The following is a 13,493-nucleotide window of genomic DNA, read 5'->3' as shown; positions in this document are numbered from 1 at the left end:
CGTTGATTTATGATTCAAGACAAGCAGAGGACACACTGTGTGCCCCTTTAATGTCCAAAAGGCCAATTAAGGTCAAAATCTCACAGATTCTTTGACCAATTTGGACCAATCTGCACATGTTTCATATTGGGTCCTAAAGCAATGCTGGTGTACGTTTTCAGACCACCAGGACCTACAACGGCAAAATAGGAGCAAAAAAGACACTGGAACAGGGGCCTTTGTTAAAATGAATGAGAAACAGTGTGAGAACATCAATCAAAGTGCACCAAAGAGCATAAAGTCATAGAACAGGGTGTGCTGAATGCTCTGGGAGCAAGTCTGCAGTGAAAACACCTTTGAAGGGGTCAAGGGTCACTAAATCTGAAGACTTCAAATGAAGGAGACATTTTGTGCAACATATCAAGTATCATAAAAGTCATTCCCAGTGGAATTCAAGTCTGATATTGTGTGGGACTATTCAGAGCAGTCACATGAAGCACTGTATCTGTTTTCAAGGGTCTAGGCCCACGGGAACCTGCTTTTTTCAGCAGTGAGGCCTACTAGTAGTGATGAAGCCTGAGGCCTTCAAACATGTAAAAATCATTCCTGCTCGGTCATTTTTGGGTCTAGTGACACCAAATCGGACACACTCCTACTAGACCACCCCCTGACCTTGCATATTTTTTTTCAGAGAGTTAGCTCAAAAGGGGCCCGAGCACGGCCCTGTTTCTGACTCTACGGTTAACCCTTTCATGTCCAAATGCTTCAAAACGAGCTAAAAAGGTCAAAATCTCACACATTCCTTAATCAATTTGGACCAAACTGCACAGGTTCTAGATATAGAGGCTAATGTGAACGCTCATGCACGTTTCAGACCTCCAGGGGCCCTGAAGAAGGAATGAGGGCCAAAAAAAAAAAACAAAGTGCATTTTTTCAGTTCTCTATACTTTTATCCATGGTTGTGCTGTTTTCATGGAGGCACACAACTTTATATTGCAGTAAAAACAATGAGCCCAGGGGGATTTAAAATACGACTGGAGCAACTGGAAACTACTTCAGGGAGTTAATGACACACCAGCATAGCAACACAACTACAGCAACAACAAATAACACAACATCTACAGAGAAAAATATCATTACTGCTCTCCTCATTATTACGAAATATACATACTCTTTATATATGAGGAACCATAAACACGCTAAAGACACAATAAAGTAGCCAAAAAAAGGTAATGAATAAAGTTTCACACAAACAGACATAAGTTTTGTGTGTGTGGGCAAAGTGTTCTTTTCAGAGTCAGTCAGCGCAGCACAGTGAGGTGCACCAAAGAAAATTAATGATAAAATGATGACTAAATGCTGAGATCTTATGATGAATAAAACAAAGATTTTTCAGTGATGGAATATTCTTTTCCACTTGTACAATGACTGCAAGGAAATTGTGCTGCAACCAAACAGCAAACTCTTTGAATGAACAATAAAGGCAACATGGAAATGCAGAAAATTACAGTTTGTCAAACGTCTGCTTGAAGCTGCTTCAAAAACGAGTTAATCTCTATGGATCCCTGTGTTAAAATGTCCAAGTTTACAGCAGTCTTTTTTGCTCCTATTTTGCCGTTGTAGGTCCTGGTGGTCTGAAACCATACACCAGTATTTGTTTAGGACCCAATATCAAGTATGTGCAGGTTGGTCCAAATCGGTCAAAGAATCTGTGAGATTTTGACCTTAATTGGCCTTTTGGACATTAAAGGGACACACTTCCAAACTTCAACATGGTACCATCTGGCCCCCTGTTGACCTAGGAAGCTGATATTGTGTATACAGACTCACAGGAGGCCCTAGTACTTGTGGTTAAAATTTCGTCCCGTTCGGGTAAAAAATGAGGGTGAGGGTCTAATTCCACTGGCAGAAGGCTCTCAGGGTCAATGAGTCTAACAAGACCTGATTTTCCAACATGAACACTTGGTCAGATTTTTCTACTGGGACCCTGGGGCTGATCTTTTACTATGTTATACTAGGCTATATTTGGAGCTGAACTGTGGTGGTTTGGTGTCTCTGTGACCTTCCTGTGACCCCTGGCGCAGGGTCAAAATGTCACATTTTTGGACATTGAAGCCCCATAAATTAGTAATTTTTGCATCAAATGAGCTGAAACTTTTGGGGGTGATTTAGGTGACCTTGGTGAACAATTGATTTGAAGCACAAGTCTCTAGGTTGTTCCTGGAGCTACTTCCGGTTTGGGAGGGGCTAGCAAAACAGTTCCAGTGGATTTAGTTTTTAGATGTTTCAGAGGTACCAGATCCCAGGTTTCAGGTCTCTGAGTGTAACAGAAGAGAAATGAGAGCAAAAGAGGGACAACTATTGAAAAACATGTTTTTTGCCCCTCATTCCTTCTTCAGGGCCCCTGGAGGTCTGAAACGTGCATGAGCATTCACATTAGCCTCTATATCTAGAACCTGTGCAGTTTGGTCCAAATTGGTTAAGGAATGTGTGAGATTTTGACCTTTTTAGCTCGTTTTGAAGCATTTGGACATGAAAGGGTTAACCGTAGAGTCAGAAACAGGGCCGTGCTCGGGCCCCTTTTGAGCTAACTCTCTGAAAAAAAATATGCAAGGTCAGGGGGTGGTCTAGTAGAAGCGTGTCCGATTTGGTGTCACTAGACCCAAAAATGACCGAGCAGGAATGATTTTTACATGTTTGAAGGCCTCAGGCTTCACACTACTAGCAGGCCTCACTGCTGAAAAAAGCAGGTTCCCGTGGGCCTAGACCCTTGAAAACAGATACAGTGCTTCATGTGACTGCTCTGAATAGTCCCACACAATATCAGACTTGAATTCCACTGGGAATGACTTTTATGATACTTGATATGTTGCACAAAATGTCTCCTTTATTTGAAGTCTTCAGATTTAGTGACCCTTGACCCCTTCAAAGGTGTTTTCACTGCAGACTTGCTCCCAGAGCATTCAGCACACCCTGTCCTATGACTTTATGCACTTTGGTGCACTTTGATTGATGTTCTCACACTGTTTCTCATTCATTTTAACAAAGGCCCCTGTTCCAGTGTCTTCTTTGCTCCTATTTTGCCGTTGTAGGTCCTGGTGGTCTGAAAACGTACACCAGCATTGCTTTAGGACCCAATATGAAACATGTGCAGGTTGGTCCAAATTGGTCAAAGAATCTGTGAGATTTTGACCTTAATTGGCCTTTTGGACATTAAAGGGGCACACAGTGTGTCCTCTGCTTGTCTTGAATCATAAATCAACGTCAGTAAATTTCTTGCTCCTTAATAAGAGATGTAAACGAGATGCCATATTCATTCAATATTCATTACGGTACTGGATGGTTTAAAAAACAAAACTTTATTGCACTATGTCAGTGAACAAAACAAACAATGTACACTGGACCATGATGTATGGATTGTACTTTATTTCATGGGGAAAAAAGTGTTTAATAGGCTGCATAAACACACCCACCAGGAAATTACGTCAATTTGTTCATTGTCTAATTAATCGAAATCCAAAATATTAAAAAAAAATGATGCTTTAGTCGGGAGCGAGTGATAACATCCGGATTTTCTCAAAAATGGGGAATATTGAAAACTTTAGGTTTTGTATATGTATGTTATTTGTATTGTATACGTGTATTTTTGTATGTATTGTTTATGTATTTTGTAATTTGATTTGTATGTATTTTGTGTACATGTTGCTTTTTGGTGTTGTCACAAATGAAATTATGAAGACCCCAGGAAGAATAGCTGCTGCTTTGCAAAAGCTGATAGGGGATCTTAATAAAACAAACAAACAAACTGATGTAAAGTTCTTTATATATGTGTCTTTATTAGTTAAAAGACAGGACATTGTAATTGTAAGATGTCATTGATTTACACCTGCATTTTGTGCTTCATGGCGCTAGGTGTGCTGTTTGCATGTTGGACATTGTTTTACACAGACACCACCGAAGAAGAAAGGTGCGGCAGGTTCTGCACGTAGTTCTCCCGTGTTTTGCCGACCACGGTCGGAAAGCGGACAGCAGCAAAGCCTCAGGCATTACAGCGACACCAAAAAAATATACATTTAATTTCACAGTATTCGTTCAGTTCTTGTGTGTGATCTCTGGTTTGTTATGACGATGAATCTTTCACGTCTCGGAGTGGAATTGTTACGTTTCCCACCGTTGCTATGGTGGTTGCGATGGACGCTTCCACGGGCTAAAGAAAGACACCGGGATCTTGTTGTGGGCAGGAATAAAGTTTTTAGATCGCTGTGCGCTGACTGGTGTATGGATGAGCTCAACAAATGATTGCGGTAAAAGCACGTTCATGGAAATAAATACGGTTGTTTGCATTGACAACGAGCGACTTGTGGATCATTGAAATGCAACTTGTTAACAAGGGAGCGAAGCGCGTCAACTAATGAAAGGCCGGGGAAGACATCTCAGTAACTAGCAGTAATCACCAAGAGTTACATAAATGATTTAACAACTCAAAAAATTACACAATGCAACAATACAAAAATAAACACACCGCTTGTTTTCGTTTTTGGCAGCGTCCTAATCAACCAACATAACGTACAAAATGTGACACTGTCACAATTTAATGCCGTGAAGTGAAATTCAGCGTAAAAACAAACCAAACCAAAGATAATTTCCAATAACTGAATGGTTAATGTGAAAGTGTTATATATATTTCTCGCTAAAAATGTCATCAAAATGTTTTTATCTGTCCAAACTATCTTAAAATAATGCATTTTCCACGGAAAATAAAAGGAACAGCCGCCATGTTTTCATTTTGAGAAGCCTGCAGCAAGCAGTCACGTGACCCTTCGTCAGACCCATAGAAAAGAATTGCGGGAAAAAACGTGAGCATCTCACAATTTTCAGGGCCAAATTGTGAGATTGTAACGTTTTGCATTGTGGACAAACGTGACTATGTCACAATTTGATGTGAGACTGGGTTGGCCAAGTATGTGAGCACATACAAGGAATTTGACTCCGGTATTTTACAGAACCCTCTTGTACTAGACAAATAGAAAAATAAATAATAAACATAAATTATGTAACAAAAAATATAAAAATACTAACATAACTTTAATATTACGTAATAAGAAAAATTAACATAACAACATAAAATAACTTAAAGTGATCAGTGGAAATAGTGCATTTCTAGTTGGGGTTAGTGTTTTTTATTGTTTATAGGACTGTTTGTTGAGGTTATGGATGTTTAAGCTTTATTGTTATCATTCATCACACTGGAAGCTCCAAAAGCAGATTAATCCACGTTTAGATGCCCAACGCTGTTTACAGCCTGAACTAAACACGGTTTCCCATTAATTCCAGCTCTACGTGACGTGAATCTGTTCATAAGTCACCTGGTGAAGTCTATTAAGGCCTGAAGGTCTGCATCTTTAAGGACATGGCAGCTCTGAGGTTTATGCTGTTTGCATTTAAAGACTGATAACAGCTCAGTTACGCTAAAAATATTTCTGTAGTTCCCCATTAGATTTCAGTCAGGTCAGAATGATCTGTTAAAGCCTGTATATGGGAACATAACATAATCCTTTAAATCAGAAAAACAGCAGGGCTTTTCCTGCAGGGAGGAGCTTTTGGATCAGCAATCAAAGAAGTTTAGTCTCAGAGAAAAACAGGGCAAAAATTGTGAGATAATGTTGTAATTTGGGGTTTAAATGACTTTAAAGTAAGATATTTTTCTGTTTATCAGATGCTCAGAAACAACAGAGAAATGCTGATAGCTGAAACATAAACTAGACTCACTCTGCAGAAACTGACGCTTTAGTCGCCCTCCAAAGGTTCATTCTGAGGTAGAAAAAGAAGACACTAAATAAAGGCGCCTCCTTTTAATTGGAGCTGAAAAATCCATTCTATTTGACTGAAAAGTTTAAATCACTGTAAAGCAGAAGCCATGCAGCTCCATTTCAGAACGCAACAGCTGCAAAACAAACACAGGAAAAATAACAAAAGCAGGAAATGAATCTGATTGCAGCCGGCATCTCCTAAAATCATGACTAAATGTGTAAGAGCAGAAACACTTGCTGTGTGTTTGGTTTATTTTTAGGACTTCCATGCATCCATACAATAAGAGTTATGGGATTGTGAAGCTTTGCAGGGATTAATAGTGATTGCTGTGATGTGTTCAGGCAGATAACCTCTAAACCTCTGCAGATGGCAGATGGCAGGACGGGATGATGGAGCCACAAATGAAGCTTCATATTTCCATGTAGTATCCAGTCATGCCTCTGTGCTCATTAGAACAGCTCTGAGGGAGGTTTGTGTTTCTATCATTTAATTATTCTAATTATATGAATTACAACACGATAGACACGCGTTTCCACAGTAAAGCAGTGTTTGGAAGTTTAAATACGAGTATAAATGTGGATCCGTGCATCAAATCTAAACTGAATTTCACTAAAGATGAGATGATCTGTAGAGTTTCTGATACTTTCAGGATATTAACGGGGAAACGTTGTCATAAATGGTTGAAGTATAAAAAAAACACAGACCCCTCACAGCTTCCAAAGCGTTTCCGATCATTTGCATCCCTCAGAGTTCAGTGGAAATGCTGGGACAAAGCAGCACAGTGTATTTTTAGGGTTTCCACTTCTATTCAAATGAGCTCCAACAGCAGCTTTATGAGTCTGCAGGACTGAGGAGCAGAGTGAACGGAGATAATGCTGGAATCTGATGCATATCGTCTTCTGCTGAGGTCTTTAAGCTACTCTTTGACAGGTTTAGCTTCCATTTTACCCAGTAAACCTCCTGTTTTCTCTCCCAGTGTTTTAGCTGCTTCTGAACATGAATAGAAGCTGCTGCACGTTTTCATCTCTGGTAGGCATGCAGATGCTTATTTCAGGACAGTTTGAATTCATATTTTCTCTAGGTTTTAGTGTAAATTGATGAGCATTATTGTAACACTTTAGTTTTACCATGTTAGAACATTAAGGCTCTTAGAACTCCACCACTCTAATGTTTCTCATACAGATCATCAGGAATTCAGTGGGTTTAGGAACTCTCTACTTTCACACTTAAATAAAATCTATGCAAGAAAATAGGACTTAAAATCATGTTCTTCATCAGCTGAATTCTCCTGAAGGCAAAACAAACTAAAGCTGCTCCTGAACTCCTCGCTGGCTGAAAATCTGTTTATTGACAGTTTCTAGATATTTCAGAAACGTCTCACATGCAGACGGAAGCTTATCCCAGATAGGAAGCCTCTCAGGTACTGCAGCAGCTCAGACATGTGAGAAAAGATAAATAATGTGTTATATGTCAGATTGTAATAGTTATATACCTATAATACTTCTACAGTAGTTCTACTACACGGCTGTTTGCTGTGAGTTTGAGGTGGCAGTTTAATTGTGGTAAACATGATTAATCTTCCATTTAATGAGCAGCAACAGCTCTGATGTACTTTTAACAATAAGGATGGTTGAATTCCATTTAACTCCTTCAGTTATTGGATCCGTCTCACCTTCAGGCTCGTGAAGAACAGTGAAGAACAGAAATCACTGCTAAGACTGTCAGCAGCAACTGTTCTTCTACTGTGGGTGAAAATGGACCAGATAAACAGCAGAGTCATGGAGATAACACTATTCCACAAAGGGATTAAATATAACAGAACTACAGTGTACGTATGCTGCCAAATTAACTATAGGCCGTCAGTAGTCAAACAGCAGAGGTCTTGGAAAGGTTTTTCTTCAGTTTAACACTAAATATTTATTAAGCAACAAACTAGCTTCACCAGGAAACTGTCCTGTTTATTACTTCATCAAACCTCCACAACTTTCTTCACATTTAGCTTCAGTTTTTCCTCATTCCTGATTTTTGTTAACTGGATCCACACATTTTTAATGAGTGAGAAAAACTGTGAGTAGACCACAAATAAAGAAACTACACCATTTCAACAGAAAACTGAAAAACAGTTCAAAATAACAGGAGCAGGAAGCAGGAAGTGACATCAGAATCTGCTGCTCGTGGTGGTGGACTTCCTGTTGGATCTGACCAGTCGGTTGGAGCAGAGGGGGAGAGAAAGCAGCAGATGGCCAGAGGATTACTCCCTCAATCTCTAAGCGTCGCTCCGTCTCTCTGCTTCCCATAATTCCACTGCTCTGCATCAGACCTCCTTTATTCCTCATCAGACCTCCTTTATTCCTCATCAGACCTCCTTTATTCCTCATCAGACTTCTCATTCTCTATAGAATCATTTCTGCTGCAGAATCAGACTCTAAACTAACCGCCATGTAGCTTCAGTGTGTTCCTGATCTGAGATCTGCTGTTACCTGTTGGAGTGAATGTGATTCTATGTCAACAGAAGAATCTACATACAAAAGGCCTGATGATGCATGAAACGTGCTCCACATCCTGTATGGAATAGATCTGCCAGTAAAACAGACCAAACATGGATCAAACGAGCTGCATTCACTCATATTTAACCCTAAATTTATCTTCAGAAAGCTGATCCACATTAATGAAGTAATGACCAGAAACTATCAGCCCTGATGTTAAACGTCACTTTATTTGGTCCGAAAATGAAACTAAATCTCAGCCCAATCTCTAACTGACACAAAACAGGGAGCTATGATGGATTTAAGATATTAATAATGTGTTTCTGTCTATAATCTTATCGTCCTGATTGTGGTTTCCATAACTTTAGATGCTCTACTCTCTGACATCTACTGAATGTCTAAAAGACAGATCCTCCTCTTCCTTGAGATTTCTACCATTTTATCCATGCCCTATGGTTTTCTCTTATTCAGATGGAGGATTTAAGAATAAAAGTGTCAAATATGTAGACTGCAAAGGACCTGAATGCAGATTAGCCATTTATATCCCATACTGAGCTATGTGAATAGAAGCATTCAACAACAGAATGTAACCTACATTTGCTGCCATTTAGAAACTTTATTTGCTTTAATCAAATCCCAACAGCTTCCAGCCCAGTCTGGTTATTATCTCCACATATTCCACTGATCTCCACTTCATCACACTCACAGGAAATAAAGCCCAAAAGTAAGAGCTACTAAACTACAAAAAATAGATCTAACTCTCTGAAACACCAGACTAGTTGTTCCCAAACAAGCATTTTCTGACAGATGCCTCAGCCTCTAGGACCAGCTACTGTCAGAAGTTTCCAGGTGTTGTGTGACTGAACACATGTCAGGAACAGCATCCGTGTTCCTCCAACCCTCCATCATCACCGGTCCATGTGAGTCTCCACATTTCCACTAGGAAGGGCAACCCCCTCTCTGCTGTGTAAAGACATCGCCATGGAGATGAAGCATCTGAGCTAGCAATAAATAGACAACAATGTCCAGCTGAGCTATCAGGGATGAGTCACTCTGTTGCTGTTATCTGTTCACTGCATAACTTCTCCATCAATAGGAGGCAGTCTGAGAGCTCCAAAGGGCGTTTAGGAAATAATTCCTGATTCCTGAACCACTGACAAGAACTTTCTCAGTAAGTGGAACCAAACGGACTTCCTTCTTCGTGAACTTTTCCATACCAGGAACTTTTCTGTCTTTCAGCTTTTTGTATCGACGTCCAAATAAAAGCTGCAGCTCATTGATGGACCTGAAATACCTTCATCTGTGGGTGTTTGTTTCAGAGAAGGTAGAACTACTTCTCTTTTGGATTTTATGTTCATCACACATCCAAATGTTGGTTTCTACTGTTGGATGACTCTGTTCAGAAAACTGTGACAAAAAGATGCTGTAAAATGACTTCCTGTCATAATAAAGTATCTACAGTGACCCATTCAGTTTAACTTTACCAGACATGATTTATTTAGGTATTATTTACCAAATACTTTCCTGCAGCATGATATTGTGGAGACATCACACCAGCCTGGAATCAAAGGTCCCACCTCTACTGTCACCTTCTATAGGATATAATATAAATAAGACTGAACAAAAACCAGCAAAATGAGCAGCAGCTGTGCATTTAATGAGCAACACAAAGTTTAAATGTGATTTATTGATCTATCATCATGTTGTGCGTTTGCTCTGACACAGCTAATCAGAGTTCAGCTGGAAAATGTGGAGACAAAGTTCAATTAGTGACAATCAGCCTCTGATGTGAGAGAACAGACCTCTAGACAGACTAATAAAGACACTTCAAGTTCTCACCGAGGATGAGGAGGAGCAGCTGGAGTTTACATTAAATTAGCAGCAATCAGCATCCATGCATTAACCTCCTAGCTGCTAGCTGACTGGATCTCCAGACCAGGGCGATTTAAATAAAAGTTTATGTTTGATAAGGTGTTTGAGTGGAAGGATCAATAGAATATTTAAACAGTAGAATCTATAGAATATTAAACAGTACTATCTAAGGGTGATCTATAGAATATTTAAACAGTACTATCCAAGGGTGATCTATAGAATATTTAAACAGTACTATCTAAGGGTGATCTATAGAATATTAAACAGTACTATCTAAGGGTGATCTATAGAATATTAAACAGTACTATCTAAGGGTGATCTATAGAATATTAAACAGTACTATCTAAGGGTGATCTATAGAATATTTAAACAGTACTATCTAAGGGTGATCTATAGAATATTAAACAGTACTATCTAAGGGTGATCTATAGAATATTAAACAGTACTATCTGAGGGTGATCTATAGAATATTTAAACAGTACTATCTAAGGGTGATCTATAGAATATTTAAACAGTACTATCTAAGGGTGATCTATAGAATATTAAACAGTACTATCTAAGGGTGATCTATAGAATATTTAAACAGTACTATCTAAGGGTGATCTATAGAATATTAAACAGTACTATCTAAGGGTGATCTATAGAATATTAAACAGTACTATCTGAGGGTGATCTATAGAATATTTAAACAGTACTATCTAAGGGTGATCTATAGAATATTTAAACAGTACTATCTAAGGGTGATCTATAGAATATTTAAACAGTACTATCTAAGGGTGATCTATAGAATATTAAACAGTACTATCTGAGGGTGATCTATAGAATATTTAAACAGTACTATCTAAGGGTGATCTATAGAATATTTAAACAGTACTATCTAAGGGTGATCTATGTGACCTGAAGTCCTGGAAACTGCACTTCTAGCTGATATATTTTGGAGCTTTAGACACCAAACAACAATAATTAGTTGAACCAGATCCATCAAATCAATGCTGAGAATGTAAATCCTGTCTGCTGGAAATCGTCAGGATATCTGAGGAGGAGTTTGGTCTAATCTGGTCCAATCATTGGCTGGTGGGAAACATCAGTTCAAAGGTCTAACTGGAAGTATGATGGAGCTAATTATTATTGGATGTATGTGATCACCAGGACTGACTACTACTGAGTTAGGGCTCTACTGGGTTCTAGATGATGATGTTTCACGAGGACCGGTAGAGAAGCAGAAGGTTAAAAAGTTATTAACTGTTCCTGTAAGTAAAGTTAAGTTTTGGTTTATACTTAAAACTCAACTGGATTTCAACTCCTCAAACCAAACTTTGATATTTCCTGCATCTCTACAGTAACAGACAACATTAAATTCACATTTAGGAAGTAGATGATGATCAAACTACTACTGGAAAGTGTCCAACAATGGGAATGATGACTGGTGTCCTACTGAATGTACAGACACTAAAGTAGAACAGAATTAAAACTGCATTTGTGATTTATTCAGCTCTTGGTCAGCATCACTCTCATTTACAAGAAAAAGCAGAAATATGTTGCCCCAATAATAAAAAGAATCTCCATTTCTCTCCAGCTGGCATTGTAAGGATATTCCTCCAGAACTTTTACAGTCCGTCAGAGACCATCTAACTCTTTAGAGGTGTAATTAGCTTAAACTAATAATTTAAATCATTTAAATATGCATTCATGAGCAGCTAAGAGTAAAGAAACCTGCAGCTATGGCTTCTTCTCACCGTTTTCCCTCTAACAGCTCTGATCTGCTGCCGTCAGTCTCCATGTCACAGATCTGATATTACATAATGTGATTTAGTCCAGTAAAGATTCTCCTGTTTTCATCGTGCTTATCCACCAGCTGTTTTCTTGTTGTAGCTGAAATGCCTTAAAGTCAGGAGGTCTGAGAGGTGTTTTATAGATTTATAAAGCATATAAATGATTATTATCTGCTGCTGCCCCGTAAGTCTTATTGACGTCTGTTTCTTTCTAATAACTTAATGTTTATTTTCTTTGTGTCCCAATATGGCCGCCTGAATTACAAAAATATGTCCATAGAAACACTTCTAGAGAAGATAACATTAGTGGATTTCAAAAGCTTTAATTTAACAATGAGGGCCTGAGAAACCTGAAGAATGACCTCAAACTGTCTGTTCATAAACATCCCATCATATTAACATGTTTTACCACCAATTAGTTCTGTTTACAGAGGTTTTTCCAATGTAATCACATCCCAAAAATAATAAAAATAAAAGATTTAGTCATATTTTGCAGTATGCTTCAGTTTAGTGCCTGATAATTACTGTCAAAGTAATTATCTTTGTGTTATATCATTTTTCTTTCCATCTAAAGCTCTAATTCTGAGATAAAATCACCCTAAAGTGATATTAAATCTGCTCAGAGCTTCTGTTTGTTCATATTTCTGCTAAATCTCAGAGTCAACATGAAGCTCAGATGATGTTGGACTGAAACAGCTGCTACAGAGTGGTGCCTAAATAAATCAATGAAATCACTAAATAAACTATTATTTCACATCCTATAGAGGAAAACAGCCTAAAATATGAATTCTGATTTATCTGTGTCTTTTTATTCTTTATAAAATCTCTTTATTTTATCCTCCTGGAACCACTTCTACAGAAAAAAAACATTCAATCAAACTTAAACTAACACCGGAAGTCGATTTAAACCATCGAAAGTGAAAAATAAAAAATTAAATAAAAAAAAACTCACCTCTGACACACAGTAACGACATGACAAAGCGCAGCCAGACGACCAGGACGGTTTTAGAGAAGCTCTCAGTAGAGATTTACCGACAGAGAACACATATCCTTCACAAAAGTCTCCGTAAAGCGCAGGTAAAGTCCTCTGGTCCAGGTCTACAGGTGGTTCTGGGGTCCAGGACTCCTCTGGTCCGGGTCTACAGGTGGTTTTAGGATGCAGAGAGCAGCAGCCCCCCTGCACCGCCACGCCATCATTAAAACTCTCCGCAGGTTCTTCAGCAGCGGACCGACCGACGGGCAGGGATGGGGCGGGGCCAGAGACCTGCCACAGACGTCTAAGATGACCAATCAGAACGCAGTGCCGCGCTGAGGGGCGGTGCCTCTGGAAAAGATCAGACCAATCGCTGAGAGGGACGAGCTGTGGGGAAGACAGGTGACACACAGGTTCCTCATTAAACCAAACACCTTGAGCAGTTTAAAAGAGAGGGATATTTTAAGTTTAATTATTATTATTATTATTATTGTTGACAAAAATGCCAGATCAGATGAGGTTTTCCAAACAGTGAATAAGTGTGTTTATTTAGCAGCTTATCAAACCCAGATCACACACAGGTCATCCAAAGTAAAGTAT

At 38.9% G+C, this 13,493-nt stretch overlaps 1 protein-coding gene across 6 annotated transcripts in view; it reads right to left on the bottom strand.

The window, feature by feature from the left end:
- Window positions 1–13,162, bottom strand: part of LOC110961102 (protein unc-13 homolog B) — a 119,019-nt gene extending 105,857 nt beyond the window's left edge. For all 6 annotated transcript variants that reach the window (XM_051938815.1, XM_051938820.1, XM_051938817.1 and 3 more), the window contains exon 1: window positions 12,873–13,162. In XM_051938815.1, the coding sequence (XP_051794775.1) occupies window positions 12,873–12,894 (22 nt within the window). In that variant the 5' untranslated portion in view covers window positions 12,895–13,162. The remainder of the gene's footprint in view (window positions 1–12,872) is intronic.
- Window positions 13,163–13,493: the final 331 nt, after the last annotated feature.

The sequence above is a fragment of the Acanthochromis polyacanthus genome, chromosome 18 (assembly GCF_021347895.1).
Source record: "Acanthochromis polyacanthus isolate Apoly-LR-REF ecotype Palm Island chromosome 18, KAUST_Apoly_ChrSc, whole genome shotgun sequence".
NCBI classification, from domain to species: Eukaryota; Metazoa; Chordata; class Actinopteri; family Pomacentridae; genus Acanthochromis; species Acanthochromis polyacanthus.
This window is presented reverse-complemented; position numbering and strand designations above follow the sequence as displayed.